Source organism: Mizuhopecten yessoensis, unplaced genomic scaffold (genome assembly GCF_002113885.1).
Source record: "Mizuhopecten yessoensis strain PY_sf001 unplaced genomic scaffold, ASM211388v2 scaffold1453, whole genome shotgun sequence".
Lineage (NCBI taxonomy): Eukaryota > Metazoa > Mollusca > Bivalvia > Pectinida > Pectinidae > Mizuhopecten > Mizuhopecten yessoensis.
The window spans coordinates 56,330-72,013 of record NW_018404054.1 but is presented as its reverse complement, the minus strand read 5'-3'; the positions used below and the strand labels follow the sequence as shown (position 1 = coordinate 72,013).

General features: G+C 38.5%; 1 protein-coding gene across 2 annotated transcripts in view; it reads left to right on the top strand.

Annotated features, from left to right (window-relative positions):
- The first annotated feature begins 630 nt into the window (after positions 1-630).
- Positions 631-15,684, top strand: part of LOC110462347 (cationic amino acid transporter 4-like) — a 36,604-nt gene continuing 21,550 nt past the window's right edge. The window contains exons 1-2 of one of the 2 annotated variants that reach the window (XM_021516293.1): positions 631-777; positions 13,562-15,195. In XM_021516293.1, coding sequence (XP_021371968.1) covers positions 13,570-15,195 — 1,626 coding nt within the window. In that variant the 5' untranslated portion in view covers positions 631-777; positions 13,562-13,569. Of the gene's footprint in view, positions 778-3,873; positions 4,119-13,561; positions 15,196-15,684 lie in introns of those variants that run through there. The other variant, XM_021516289.1, reaches the window with a different exon arrangement.

Genomic DNA, 15,684 nt, shown 5'->3' with positions numbered 1-15,684 from the left:
GGTATTCCCTGGAGTTCGAGAGTGACTCACAATAAGCCTAGCACAGTCACGAACAATATAAGAATGTTATGACTAAGCATCTGAAAAATATTAGTTCATGTAATTTTTAACTTGGGACCTGATCGTTTATGCGGAACAACCGGTTTGTCTGTTTTTAAATGTAACATTTTCGGCTATAAGTCCTTGCGGACCTGCAAATGTTTATGCAGGCTTTGCAAGGCTTTGCAAGGATCGCCTGAAAGCTGCTTCAGATTACTGAGTCCGACTTTATTTCATAAACGATAACCGAAAACGGCCCATATCACATGCAGTGTCTAATATAAAATAATATATTAGTTTCTGTTGGTGATGTCGTGTTTCTCTTATTACGCACACCAGGTATATCACATCAAAATAGGAGTGGGGGAGGGGGTTTACCTGTAGTTATAGGTTTGTTAACTTATTTTTTCCCAAGCAGACTACCGATTGATTTTATAATACACATACATTGAATCGACTGTTAGTTTTAAAATTTCGTCGAACAGAAAAACACCCCACCAGTAAGCGAGGAGTTCCCTCTCAAGTCATAATAGCATAGCTAGTTTATTTATTAATCCGTGACTGAGGCTATTTTTGGAGCTGAACAAAATAAGTTTGTACTCGATACGGTTGACCAGTCATTGTAGACGTGGATCGATCTCGCCATGACGTTGTAAACAAACAAGCACCAAGATGTCGAACACAAGGATTTAGGGGGGCGTGTGTATTTTACACGTGTGGAGGATCAGCCCAGGACAGGTAAGGCTCACACGGTCATTGTTACGCTAAATGATGTTCAAGGCTTAGGTATCCATATCCGGAAGTCAGACATCAAGAAATAGGGCTGGGGTAGACATACATACATGAATGAGGATAGATTTGGACAATTCGACTCTGTTAGATAAAAAACATCTTCGATCCTGATAAAAGGTTAATAGTTTAGTTACAGAATAACCATATCATTTATTTTTCTTTAACGAAGTCATCATCATTACTCTTATTTCCCCAGGACTATAATAGACTGGAACCATCTTCAGGACGAACAAGTCCTTGTAAAATCTGTGGAGATTTTTAAATCTCGTCTCCACTCGGACTAAAAACCTCCATGCGCTCTCCCCTTCCGTTGACGTACCTATACAGATACAGAGATACAGATTGTATAAAAGTTATACACAACACGTACAATAAAAGGGTTTATAAATAGTAATCAACAGCGAAATCGGTCTACACAAATGTATATATACTAGGTATATTTAGCAGAAGAGGTCAGGTCTATAATATACCAAGGCAAGACCTATATATCATAGAGGTAAAACATGCATAAGATAGCATACTATACTTACATACGACAACAAGCTAGGTCAATAATCTAAGAATAGCTGGCTAGATTTATAACCAGGCATTACTTGAGTTTAGTGTAATTCCTCGCGTTTCGTAGATGTAAATCGAATGACAACCTAGGCTTAAAAAGCGGACTATGCTGTCATTAAAAAGTAGGGTTTGTCTATATAAATACATTGTAGCAAGCTTAATCTATAAAACATACATTGTAGCAAGCTTAATCTATAAAACATACATTGTAGCAAGCTTAATCTATAAAACATACATTGCAGCATGTTTTGTCTATTTAACATACACTGTAGCATGCTTTGTCTATATCACACACATTGTATCAGGATTTGCCTATATAACATACACTGTAGCAGGTTTTGTCTGTATAGGTCTATGTAAGACAGCAGGCTAGTTTCATGTTAGATAGCTGGCTATGCCTATGCAAGATAACAGGCTAGGTCTATGTCAGATAACAGGCTAGGCTTATGTAGGATAGCAGGCTATGTCTATGAAAGATAGTAGGCTAGACCTATGTAAGATAACAGACTAGGTCTATGTAAGATAACAGACTAGGTCTATGTAAGATTTAAGCTAGGCCTGTTTAAGATAGCAGGCTAGTTAGCCACTTAGAGCTAGAGACATGATCTTCATATTAGAGACCACGTGACTGAGTGACTTCGCTCATCGACCAAGCGATACATTATGTTAATATAACTAGCTCCTAATGGTTGTAATAATACCATAAAGATGTGGAAAGTTACAAATGTGTATCACGGCACAAAACACAAATAGTACGGCTGGTGGTGACTAATGCCACTATATAGCCCTACCAAATTCAGCTGGCATTCATAAAGGCTGTGCATGTCATGGATCAATTGTTGACGTCATCATTATTATGACATCATAATTGATATGTTGGATACCACTGACCCTCCTTGGGCGATGGCTGTTCTTTTCATAGAACAAGCAAACACGATACATACATTATTTGAACTAAATGCTGAATAATAATAGATGAAATTGAATTTACTATCATAAAGAATTTTATGATAAAAGTGCTAAATTTGAACTTTGATTTAATATTATCATTATATTCGTTTTTTGGCGTATTTTAACCTATAAACTTTCATTCAATCTATACCATCGTGTGACATAAATATAATTAATATCCTGGAACTATATGTGTAAATTGTTTCTCCTGAACTTGTGTCAATTTAGATAAGTTCCATTTAGGAAGCTTTTCCTTTAAAGTCGACATGTGTCATTGTTGTCAGATTAACTCATGCATTTACTTTGTCCATCTTATACCATATATCTTTCAACTTAATTATATTACGTAAGAGGATTAACTTGTCATACCAGATCGGACACTGCATTCAGTCTCCGACAAAGGACAGCTAATTTGGCTTACCTGGTCGGGTACGGCCGAAGTCTGAAAGGCCGATTGCTATGAATGACAGATGTCACTCAAACTAATTACTTAATTGCTTTTGTGTAAATGTAAATTTGTAACAGCAGTTAGGAGCTAGGCATCGGACTGTACGGGTGTGTTTTTGGATACTCCAGAAATCACCCACCGACCTAGAGAAAGTTATTTTAATAAATTTATATTTGGACCATACAACATCTCCAGAACTTTTTCTTTTCAAATTGTATAACAATACCCCACAAAAGTGTTGTTACATTACTATGAGGTGAACGGATTCCAAAAATGGTAAAAATAAGTATTGAACTGCTTTTTGATGGCATTCATAGGCAATATGAATGCCAACTGAAAGCAGTTCAATGCTTAACAGATTGGAAACTTGAATGTAAAATGGTAGACCAAGCTTTCAAAATCTTCATCTAGAGAACTGTAGATGCAAGAGTTTTGTCCTTCTATAAACAAGATGAAAAATAAAAGAGTTGATATTATGGAGTCATTATGAGGTGTTGTAGATATGTTAGGGATATATTCTCTTTAGCTCATTCAGTAGAGCGTCAGACTAGTGAACCAGAGGTTTTGGGTTCGATTCCAACAGGAGGTTATGGAAAAACATAATGACCTCTGTTCAATCTATTACGCCGAACAAAATAAATTGCCAATACAAATCGGAATCTAGAAAGATTCGCAAAACTTATATAAAATTGTTTCCATATCATGATTACAGTTTTATTTCAGTTCTTATTGACTAACGTAGTCCTCAGAATAATAGTTAACAAATACAAAATATATTCCTCGGCAAATCCATGTCAGGACAACCCGCATTTAGGGTACTTTAATACAGTTAAGCACTTTTGCAAGACTTTGCAACTTCATGATGGTGGCTATAAATACTTAATATCATAAATAGCGTTTGTCATGCCCGACTGCGCTGGATGTTATATAGTAACGAAGTAAGTTGTACTGTTGCTAAAGGATATTACCCTTTGTTTCACAAAAACGTTTGACCTAAATTGTATCATTGCTGCCGTAGAAAAGGTCAACTGTTGCTGTCAGAAATTCCGCTTCGGTCGCAGTGTAGCTACCACTGTCACCGAAATCTGACCGAGATTGAGTTGAAATCATGTGGCACTCTTGTCTTGTCGAACGGAAGTTGGATCCAATCGAGCAAACAGCATGTGTACAGACGCTGGAGTCGGTCAATAGTGGAGCACGCGGCATAATTTATTCCTGATTGTCCCTGTAACGGAGGCAGGCCCACGCTCTATGGCTCGCTGCATGACAAACGCCACTGACAGTCAATTTTAGGGATTTAGCAGGTCTCCAAATTTCTCTGGAATGGCGGGTAAGTGTGAGGGAGACTTTATCATGGAGTTTTGGCTAGCCTGGTTCAATAACATCCTTGTTTGCATGCCAACATATGGTGGGGGAGTACCTATGGCGGGCTCCTTCACACGCGTGTGGGTGTCAACAGAGCTATTGATCAGGCGCTGTAATTAAACAATCGACTGAGGTACGAATGCAGTCGTATGTAATTGTTTAAATATTATCCTGCAGATTTATATGTATATGAAAGACTGTCGGTACTTATAATATTATAGTTGATGAGATATCACGACTTTTGCTTACACCATATGGTGCACAGTATTGCTATAATTACCTTCATATACGTTAATAGAAATACATTAATCCATAAAATGGTACCTAAACTGTTTCTCTTAAACTGTATAGTTATTGGCAATTTGAATGTGGATAAATTGAATGATGCATAATTAATGAACTACATAGCCTTATGATATAATTACTGTTAATTGGTTGTAATTATTATTTATAACTAACAATGTTTAGTATTATGACAAATGACGAACTGTGTGCAATACGGAGACAAGTTAGAGCAATTGGCTAACCCTCGCCATATGGTACACATGCACGACAATGTCCAGTCCTGGTCCAGTGCCGACAGCTCTGACCACGGAAGTACGAACAGAACCAATCTCTCATGAACAGTATTTTTTGGTTTGCCACGGTTTTACGCAGAAAATAACAAATGTCTGGATCTCTGCATGTGCACACAATCATAATCAGTGTTCGTTGAAAATAAGATTCAATCTGTTTAAACATGAATTATTTCTTCTACTGTTGCCCGAGGTCTGCGTTCGAATCCTACTTACAATGTAACTGGTTCTAACGAGGAGTTTTATCGGCTAGGAACTGTCTCGTTAACTGAATCCGGCTGGATATCGCTTTCGAATATGAAGTTTAAAAGATAGTGAAAGGATAATTTCAATATATCTGAGAAAGAATTGTGTATTTATCATGTTTGTAACCTGTCACGAAAATAAACGATTGACTCTTAGTAAGAAGTGTAAGTTCACCAGCTCCTGTCGGCCGTGAGATGTATATGGAGCGTAAATAGCGTTTTAACCCCGATGTGACGACCGGTAGGCGTGGGTTCGACTCCCGACGTCGACGTTTCGTGGACCTCTAAACAGTCTTATATGGTTGCCATGGTTATCGGTATTTCCACTGAATATTTAAAACTGTATACCACTTGTTGGAAAGAGAGCAATTTGACAAAATACTCTTTTATAAATACATAGATCCAGAAATTCCACCCCTAGGGGGCGACTGGGAGGGAGAGCATTGGCAGCTGTTTAAGGTGTCTGACCGTCTACGGTCCCTAGCCCTTACCACTTGGTCGTGGGTTCTAAGTGCTGCAGGTCGAAGGTTTTTTTTCTGGGTACACCTCTTGTACCTTGAAATTAAGATCTTGAAAATTTAAAGAAATTTTATTACATAATATAGGAATTTATCTTAAAACGAAGAAACCGATAAATGAAGAATATTTGTATGCCATTAAAGAATCCCGTATATGAGGTAGTATTATATGTACACATATGTTGATAAAGTGTAACTATGTATCAACACACCTGTGTGGATTTAATGTTAAATAAAGATCTTAAAAATCTTTAAACAAAACTACAGGTATCACAACATAATCACTCAGATGGTATTTCTTCGTCTTCCACATAGACATGCACACTAATAGAAAGTTTCAAATGTGTCATTGCAAAACGCGGTTATTTAAGCATTTAACTACTTTCAGTTGGCATTCATAGGCAATATGATTGCCAACTGGACAAAGTCAAATTCAATGAAATGCGCTAGCGCTTCATGTTGGATTTTTGTATTTGTCTAGTTGGAATTCATTCATCCATACGATAGTAAATATTGTGTAATAACTAGACTAAGTAATCCGACGGGCGCATACTACAGCGTATAATGGGACGATATATCTGTAAACAAAATCGCAAGTAAACTCATCAACGGTTTCCTGAAGCGAATAATAAAAATACTTTTCTGCATGTGATGCAAAGTGCATTCATTAACATTTACTGATATAACTAACTGATGATGTAACATAGCGTCATGGTGACTACACCTTATACGTGTATAACGATGCTGATACACCTGTACCGTGTAAGACAGTCATATAATCTTGTATCACGGTGAAATAAGCTGGTGTCACAGTGATATAACCTGGTGTCACGGTGAAATAACCAAGTGTCACAGTGATATACCCGGGCGTCACGGTGAAATAAGCTGGTGTCACGGTAATATAACCTGGTGTCATGGTGATATAACCTGGTGTCATGGTGATATAACATAGTGTCACGGTAATAAAACCTGGTGTCACGGCAATATAACCTGGTGTCACGGTGATATAACCTGGTGTCATGGTGATATAACCTGGTGTCATGGTGATATAACCTGGCGTCATGGTGATATAACCTGGTGTCATAGTGATATAACCTACTGTCACTGTGATATAACCTGGTATCACGTTGATGTAACCTAGTGTGACGGTAATAAAACCTAGTATCACGGTAATATAACCTGTTGTCACGGTGAAATAACGTAGTGTCACGGTAATATAACCTAGTGTCACGGCAATATAACCTGGTGTCACGGTGATATAACCTGGTGTCATGGTGATATAACCTATTGTCACGGTGATGTAATCTAGTGTCACGGTAATAAAACCTGGTGTCACGGTGATATAACCTGGTGTCACGGTGATATAACCTGGTGTCATGGTGATATAACCTGGCGTCATGGTGATATAACCTACTGTCACGGTAATATAACCTGGTATCACGTTGATGTAACCTAGTGTCACGGTAATAAAACCTATTGTCACGGTAATAAAACCTAGTGTCACGGCAATATAACCTGGTGTCACGGTGATATAACCTGGTGTCATGGTGATATAACCTAGTGTCATGATGATATAACCTGGTGTCATAGTGATATAACCTAGTGCCATGGTGATATAACCTGGTGTCATAGTGATATAACCTAGTGTCATGGTGATATAACCTAGCGTCATGGTGATATAACCTGGTGTCATGGTGATATAACCTAGTGTCATGGTGATATAACCTGGTGTCATGGTGATATAACCTGGTGTCATAGTGATATAAAATAGTGTCATGGTGATATAACCTGGTGTCACGGTGATATAACCTGGTGTCATGGTGATATAACCTAGTGTCATGGTGATATAACCTGGCGTCATGGTGATATAACCTGGTGTCATGGTGATATAACCTACTGTCACTGTGATGTAACCTGGTATCATGTTGATGTAACCTAGTGTCACGGTGATGTAACATATTGTTTCGGTGATATAACCTACTGTCACGGTAATAAAACCTAGTGTCACGGTAATATAACCTGGTGTCACGGTGAAATAACCTTGTGTCATGGTAATATAACCTATTGTCACGGTGATATAACCAAGTGCCAAAGTGACGATGCCATTGGGACGTCCTGGTAATCGTGTTTTAATGAGATATAATGTCATTGGTATTGGTACTTGGTAAGTCCCGTTTATATATACCACCGGGAGGAAACATTGTATGTCATTTTCCTCAAGAGTTAATACTGGTAGTAGTCGCCATACCGGTGCTTGGTCGGTACGCATTTAGGTATAGTGTTTCTATCAAGATGTTTCTTTAGAATTATGTATGTTTACTTATGGGAGGAATTATTTACCATTTTCTTAACAAATAAATGTTGTCAAGAAATATCGTATACACAATTACACATTAGCCGATGCACCGTGTCCTGCCTCTGTAAACTGATAATGGTACCGTATTCCTTTGATAACAAACCCATCTATTCCTTTCAATATAGATACATGAGAAACGATACCACTATGATTGAGCGTTGAGAAATTGTCAGATATTATTAGTTAGAAATATTAAAGGACTACTAACACAATAGAAAATAGGACGCCCATGTACCAGAGGTCTAAAACTAGTAAAATAGTATGTACTATAGGTACCGATTGTACACACGCATCCCCAAATCGCTGGTGTTAAAAGATAATACTTTACTTTCTAGTGAGATAAAGTGGTATTACTTGTCAACACCGCGCGTTAGTACCAAGTATGTATCAGAGGAACGTGCCTCCTCGCCTGACTCGCCACGAACTGTAGCTGTAGATAAACTCTAATTGTTAAAATGGTATTGTGACTCCACAATGATACGACGGATAGGGAAATAGACGAGTTTCCAATAGAGGTAATTCTAGTATCGATCAATTGTTCGTTATATTATCCGCAGGCGTCTATGTTATTTATTATCTGTGTCTCTATGTACCTTAGATTTGATTGGACATTTATAACTATCCTACGCGTGCTGCACTTACGTTCATCTCTTGAGGAGTCTAACGTCACTACAGAATTTGTAATTTGTGGTGACTCATTGTGTTTGATCTGAAGAGATAGGTAGCATTGTAGTATTGTCAGCGATATTTGTCTGGATTAAGGTTTGTCATCAATGAAGAGCCACACAATAGCCGGCCAGATACATGTATACTGCTATTTCGATAATGCTATACCGATCGATTTGTATTAGACCAAGTTAACATAGATCAAGTGTCGCCCTCTATCGACAGCGCGTGGTGTTATCACGGTTGACGGAGAAGTGTTGTCAACTATTGACAACACGCGCCAAGGTGACAGTTCTCGGGGAATTGATGCCCTCTATTGACAGCGCGTACGAAGGTCACAGTTAATGGTAAAGTTTTGTCCAATTGGAAGCGGCGTAGGTCACAATTTTCGAGGGTAGTGATATTCTATTGACAGCGCACGCGAAGGTCAGTCACAGTATGCGGGAAAGTGTTGTTTGCCATTGCCAGCGCGCGCGAAGATCACAGTTATCGGGAAAGTGTTGTCGACATGAAAGCGCGCGCGAAGGTCACAGTTCTCTGGGAAAGCTTTATATTGCTAGCGCGTGCGAACGTCACAGTTCTACACGAAGTGTTGTCTGCTTGCGAACGTCACAGTTCCCGTGAAAGTGTTCTCTGCCATTGATAACTTATATTGAATAGCGCGGTGAGGGTAAGTCTGTATATCAAGGAAGAAATTTGACTGTTAACCGACCGTAAAGGCATAAGACAACTGTTTCGTTACCTGATAAACGAAAGGGGTTCTTATCTGACATTATCCGCATCAAAAGTTTCCCGAAACCCGTACCTGTTGGGCGCCGCTCTCAGCCAATCAAAATTGGACAGGCAACTGTCAAAACTACGTGTTGGGTAAATCTGACTGGTTGTTGTGCGCTGCTATCAACGAAAAAATTTTCAAGTGAACAGTCAGATATTTGGTCGGGCAATATTTTTTACTGTTGATCGACTTGCTATATTTTTTCTTGAAAGTTTGTTTGGGGAACAGTTCAAACGGTTAAATGTGTATGTATGCACAGTAATGTAGCATTAATTTGCAATTGACAAGAATTACAACACATGATACACTTGTACATGGTGAAAGGCACTTTAATGGTAAACATCACAGTTGTCGATACATACAAAATCACAATTTTATCAACTTACATCTATATATTTTGTATACAGTCGTTCTGGTTTAAAGTGTTAATCCGTTCTCCTATGAATCAGACAAATTTGGCAAGTGATATTAGTTCATAATTAGTTACATAGTTTAAACAGTTTCTTGTTCAATAATCAGACAATGTTATTATGTACATATAATTTCAGTGGTATTTGAAAATAAGCTAAGAGCTTGAATAAGTTGCATGGTTGAATACAGTATTTAATTTAATACTACTGGTTTTTGTCTCGCCGCCACGAAGTAACGGAAGCGAGACTTAGGTGTTGCTTTTCCGACAACGGCGGCGGCGGCGGCAACATTGAGTTGTTTGCCTTTAACTTAGTTTCTCTGAAAGTATAAGTGCTACACCAACCAAACTTGGACCATAGATGCATCTTAGGCAGTACATCTCAACCCATGCATCAAATACTGGATGTGGCTTACCTTTCATTGGACCATTTACTCTGTCATCATCTCCATCAACATTACGTTTTTGCGTTTAAGTTAGTTTCTCTGAAAGTATAAGTGCTAGAGCAACCAAACTTGACATGTGCATCGATGGTAAAAGTTGGGCACAGGTGAGACATATCAATCCGAATGGCTTGTTAACAAAGTGGGGCAGAGGTGAGACATATTAATCCGAATGGCTTGTTTAATACCTTGATATACATTTCCAGTTTCTTCTATTATTGACAGAAAGTGTTATTTGACGGTCGCTACAACTAAACAAAGAGTGTTATTGTACAATTTCATTAAGTTCACAGAGATTGCAGATTTAATTTTCTCTAGGTATGGTGTTCCATCTGCTATGTTCACTTGGTATACAGTGGGACTTAGCTTATCTTGATCTGTATAGAATAGTGATTTGTGTGTGTGATAGAAGATTATCGTGAGAAATTGATTTTACCCCATGGATATTATTTTTACCTCCTGAATGAATCGTCAAGGTCGTGGTACAACACCTGAAGGTTGAATGGACGAGCACGAGCACGTATGATACATACACTATCGATTAAATATACGCGATGCAATCGTGAGTATGTATTTGAAGAAAAGGCACTGAGGTTGCGTGTCTTTCAGTGAAAGGTTAGAGCAAATAAATATAAAAAGAAGGTTGACATTGAAGCCGAAAGAGTTGTTATTTATTACCTAAGAAAAGCGGATGTTTGATCGTGAAAAAGGAATTGGTATCTATTGGCGAAAAATATTTTGGTATGTGTTGAAGAAAGGACACTGAGTGTTACATACATGGTATATATTGCATTATATTTACATTTGCATGGCATTGTCACTATATAGCCTCTTTGAAAGCTGTGTCGTTGATGGGACTTTAATTACCATGCCGCACGAGACAAAAATCTTAGCGTATTAATACAACACTGACCGGAACTACAATATCCAATATAAATAAACGTGACGGCTGCTGAAATATCGCTGGGCATTGTGAGATTTGACAATGTCATTGTAAATTTATGTGCAAAAAATAAAATAATAAACACTTTTATTACAACGAAAACAAGACCAAGGTCTGCAATATCGTACAAAATGCACATCGGTTGAAATCACCAATGCCGGCAATGGAAACAATTTTAACGCTCATGCAATTTATCAGAAATATCGTCTGTTACACTGCACTGCTCAACAGGGGTTCGTTACAAATGTCTGAAATACACATATTCTATAGACCTACTGACACATATGTTACAGACCTACTGATATGAGTCACAGCACACATAAACATTTCAGACATTTGTAACGAACCTGTGCTCTATCGCAAGATCACTCACTTCAAACGCTATCAGTTTCACCCGTCTCGCATCCACGGACGGTTCCTCAGTTTCTAATGACATGTCAAATAACGAGTATGTTATAGAATCTACCGACTGTTGTCAGGTTCCCATACAATCAACAAATAAATTCACGCCTGAATTTTTCACAAAATGAGCAAAGAGAAAAGTTCGAATTAATTTCCAAAAAAACCTCCCTCGTGGAGGGCAAGGTCGGATTTTACGGTGTTCACTGTATTTGTCCATGCGCGAAATTTGTTCCGGGGAAAAATTGAAACAATTTCAAATCTAACTTTCAGCTCAGAGTTCTATTGATAAACTTAAATCACCCTATATACATACCATACGCAATTGTATTGATACTGAATTGTGGAATAAAATTGAAGTGTTTGTTACTTTGTTCGCCAATCAGCACGCGACAATACGCTGTTCAAACTATTGAACGAAATTGTGTGGACTGTCGATAAGGCGGGCATTTTTAATTTCAAATATAAATTATAAGTTAAAAAAGAACATAAGAGGCAGAGAAAACGTAAATATAAATATAGAACTGTTTTTGTATGGTATTTATGATCTATTTGAATGACACAGCTTTGCAATCAAACACCATAAGGCGCGCTCGCCCATAATGAGTTGTTTGCTTGCAAAGCTGTGTCATTCAAATAGATCATAAATACCATGTAAAAGCAGTTCAATGCTTAAATAACCATCAATAGAATATCCAGAATTAACCGCTTTTGTGTATTATGGTATTCCGTCTCCGTGTCTTGTTTCTATGTTTTATTGTTTACTTCCTGTTTCCGGGAATAAAATGAAAAGTTGAATAGTGAAGCTGTTTCGATTCATCTCTTAATAATCCTCTCGCAGGTATTATTTCGTTTGGGGACTTATTGTTTTTACTCCGATTTTTTTTTTATTATTATTCTTTCTTCTCCTTCTGCTTTCCGCCGTAAAGGTTTCCGACATTTTTCTCAGACACTATAAGTCGAATCTTCACCAAACTTTGAGTGATCATTACTGATAGCCTCTAGATGTGCAAACACCTTTTTGTTTTTCCGATTACCATTCAAGATGGCCACCACAGCCTCTGATTGCCCGAAACATTTTGAGCCATAACTTTTGTCATATTTGGCGCATCAAAATAAAATGTTGAGGAAAGTATCGGTATAGGATGTGCGCTAAAGTGGAATAAAAAAATGACATTGTCACAACAAAATGGCCACCACGATTTTTTGTATTTTTTTTGTAATCTAAAATTTCTAAAGGTGTTCGCTAAAGATAGCCAATGTCACCTATCCTATTTTACATGTTTTATAGATATTTTCAATGTATATGGTACCGCGAACTCAACCATGACATCCGTTTTCTAATTAGACACAATGGCTGCCATATACTGGTCACTGATTGGTCGAAACTCTGTTATTGTTCGATTTCGTTCAAATTTAGTATGTATGTGTAATATGGCATTGCAAACTCAACTGTGACATTTGTTTTCTAATTTGACAAAACGCCTGCCTGCTTCTGATTGGTCGAAATTTAGATATTGTTTGATTTTTATGAAACATGGTATATAGGGGTATTGGGGGACTGCAAATTCAATTGCATAGTTTCGTTGCCATACCAACAATATGGAGGCTTCAGATTGGTCGAAATTCAGATATTGTTCGATTTCACTCAAATTTAGTATGAAGGTGTTTTATGCCATTGTGATCCTTTTCTGATGCATCATTGCGACTATGGGGGCAGTTTGGGGGACTTCTGTAATGGTCCCCCATTACAATTAGTACGTGTTAAGATAGGCTTGGTATGCATTTTTGTCAGTTAAGAAAGCTTGCGTTTCAGTAAAGAGGTTGGATCGACGTGGATGACCCGACTCCTTCTATTTTTTATGTAAACAGTTTCTGAAGATTTTGAAGTTAACATACAAACTACTTCACGTATATACACGTATATGCATTTATTGTATAATGAAATTAAAAAAAAAAATATAAGCCAAAAAATGTATTCTTGTTTAGCTGATCAGCTTTTCCACAACACTTGTCTAAATACACATGTAGTTCATATTATTACATAATACCAATGTAAGCCATGCTTGTATATTGCAGACGGCACAATGCGTGAACGAATGCGAGAGGGCATGACCTCGCTATGGCTGGCCATCAACCGGAAGAAGACGGTTACTGACGACTTTCATGACACGCCCCTCAAACGATGCCTCAACACCTTCGATATTACCCTTCTAGGGATTGGTCACATGATCGGGGCTGGTATCTATGTTCTCTCCGGCACCGTCGTCAAGGATCTCGCTGGACCTTCCGCGGTCCTGTCCTTTCTTTTTGCTGGATTTGCAGCCATTTTGTCGGCGCTTTGTTACGCCGAGTTTGGCGCCAGAGTGCCCAAGGCAGGTTCCGCCTACTCTTACACCTATGTCACTCTTGGCGAGTTATGGGGCTTCATTATAGGATGGAACATCGTCCTGGAACATCTCCTCGGCGCGTCGGCCGTCGCGCGAGCCTTCAGTGGCAGTCTCGACTCTATTTTCAACGGTGCCATTCGGAACAGTACTATTACAAACATTGGTTACCTGAGTAAGGAAAGCGAATGGCTTTCGGATTACCCAGACTTTATAGCGTTTTCTGTTACTATTATAGTCTTCATAGTTGTTGGAACTGGAGCGAAATTTACGATGAACTTCAATAACGTTTTTACCGTGCTGAACATGATTGTCATAGTATTTCTGATCTGCGTTGGATTTTATTTTGCCGACATTCATAATTGGGAAAATACAAAAAATGGTGGATTTTTCCCAAATGGATTTGGTGGATGTCTTTCTGGCGCGGCCACCTGCTTTTTCGCATATATAGGGTTCGAAGGAATAGCCACGGCAGGGGAAGAGGCAAAGAACCCCGAACGCTCCATTCCCATCTCAACAGTGACGTCATTAGGGATTGTCACGTTTCTTTACATCATGGTTACGGCGGCATTAACCCTTATGATTCCTTACAATGATGTCGATCCGAATGCTGCGTATCCGATGGCGTTTGCTATGAGAAGTGCGGAATGGGCAAAATATATCGTTGCTATAGGAACTTTATTTGGAATCACTACGTCTCTGCTTGGGTCAGCGTTCTCTTTACCTCGTACAATTTACGCAATGTCTTCTGATGGTCTTCTTTTTAGTATATTTGCCTACATTTATCCTAGAACACAGACCCCCGTCTGGGGAATATTTACCTTCGGAATGGTGTCCGCAGTAATGGCGCTATTGTTTGAGATTGAAACTCTCGTCGAGTTTATGTCGATTGGTACTCTTATGGCTTACACCATTGTTGGGGCTTCTGTAATTATTTTAAGATATCTTCCGGTTTACAAATGTCAATTCAAACTAAAACCGGAAGTGGAGGCCGAAGATGTGAGACCTGGACCGATTATGGAAAATGAAGAAAGTTCTATACTTAAGAAATCAAAGAGCCATGACGACTTTGGACGCCTGAAAGAAAAATTAAAAGCAATACCTTTGTTGCGGTCATTCCAGCCCGGAAACGCTTCCCTGCTGGCCACTTTCCTTATCCTGGTCTGCATTGTCTGTTTCTGTGCAACCCTGATTTTTGGCTTCAGTTATATAGAAGCGGGCGCATGGTGGGCCATCCTCCTCGTGATCCTGTTCGGTATCGCCATCATTGGCTGCTTCCTCGTCATGGTCGCTCACGAGAAGAATGACGCCTTCACCACATTTTCGGTAGGTACTTCCGGTATGGTTAAACAGGAATATTGCACGGACTGCGTTGTATGGAAACTTATTTTTTCATCAATATTTAATTCCCAACACTAATTCATAAATAGGTGATGTGCTAATCACCGGATATTAATTGATCAATAGCTCATACGTAATTATCGATGTTGTCCTGTCTCCGTTAAACATAATTCGGTATCCTATTTCCATTTAAAATCGCTTTCATTATTTTTTACTTTTTAATTCGTTGTCAAAAGTCTTTGACAGTTTTAACAAACTTTCTTGCAGACGGGGATGTAATGCAATATTCGTTTGAAATTATTAAAAATTATTTAATCTGTAAAGTTCCCCAAAACAGTAAATACCTTAGTCTGCATAGCTCATTTTATATAGCTTGCATATATGATTGAAATTGGACCAAACTGGATCAGAAGTGTTTATCATGTCCAATTTCCAATTCCCGTTCGTGGATCACTAATCCGGATTTTGTTCCGT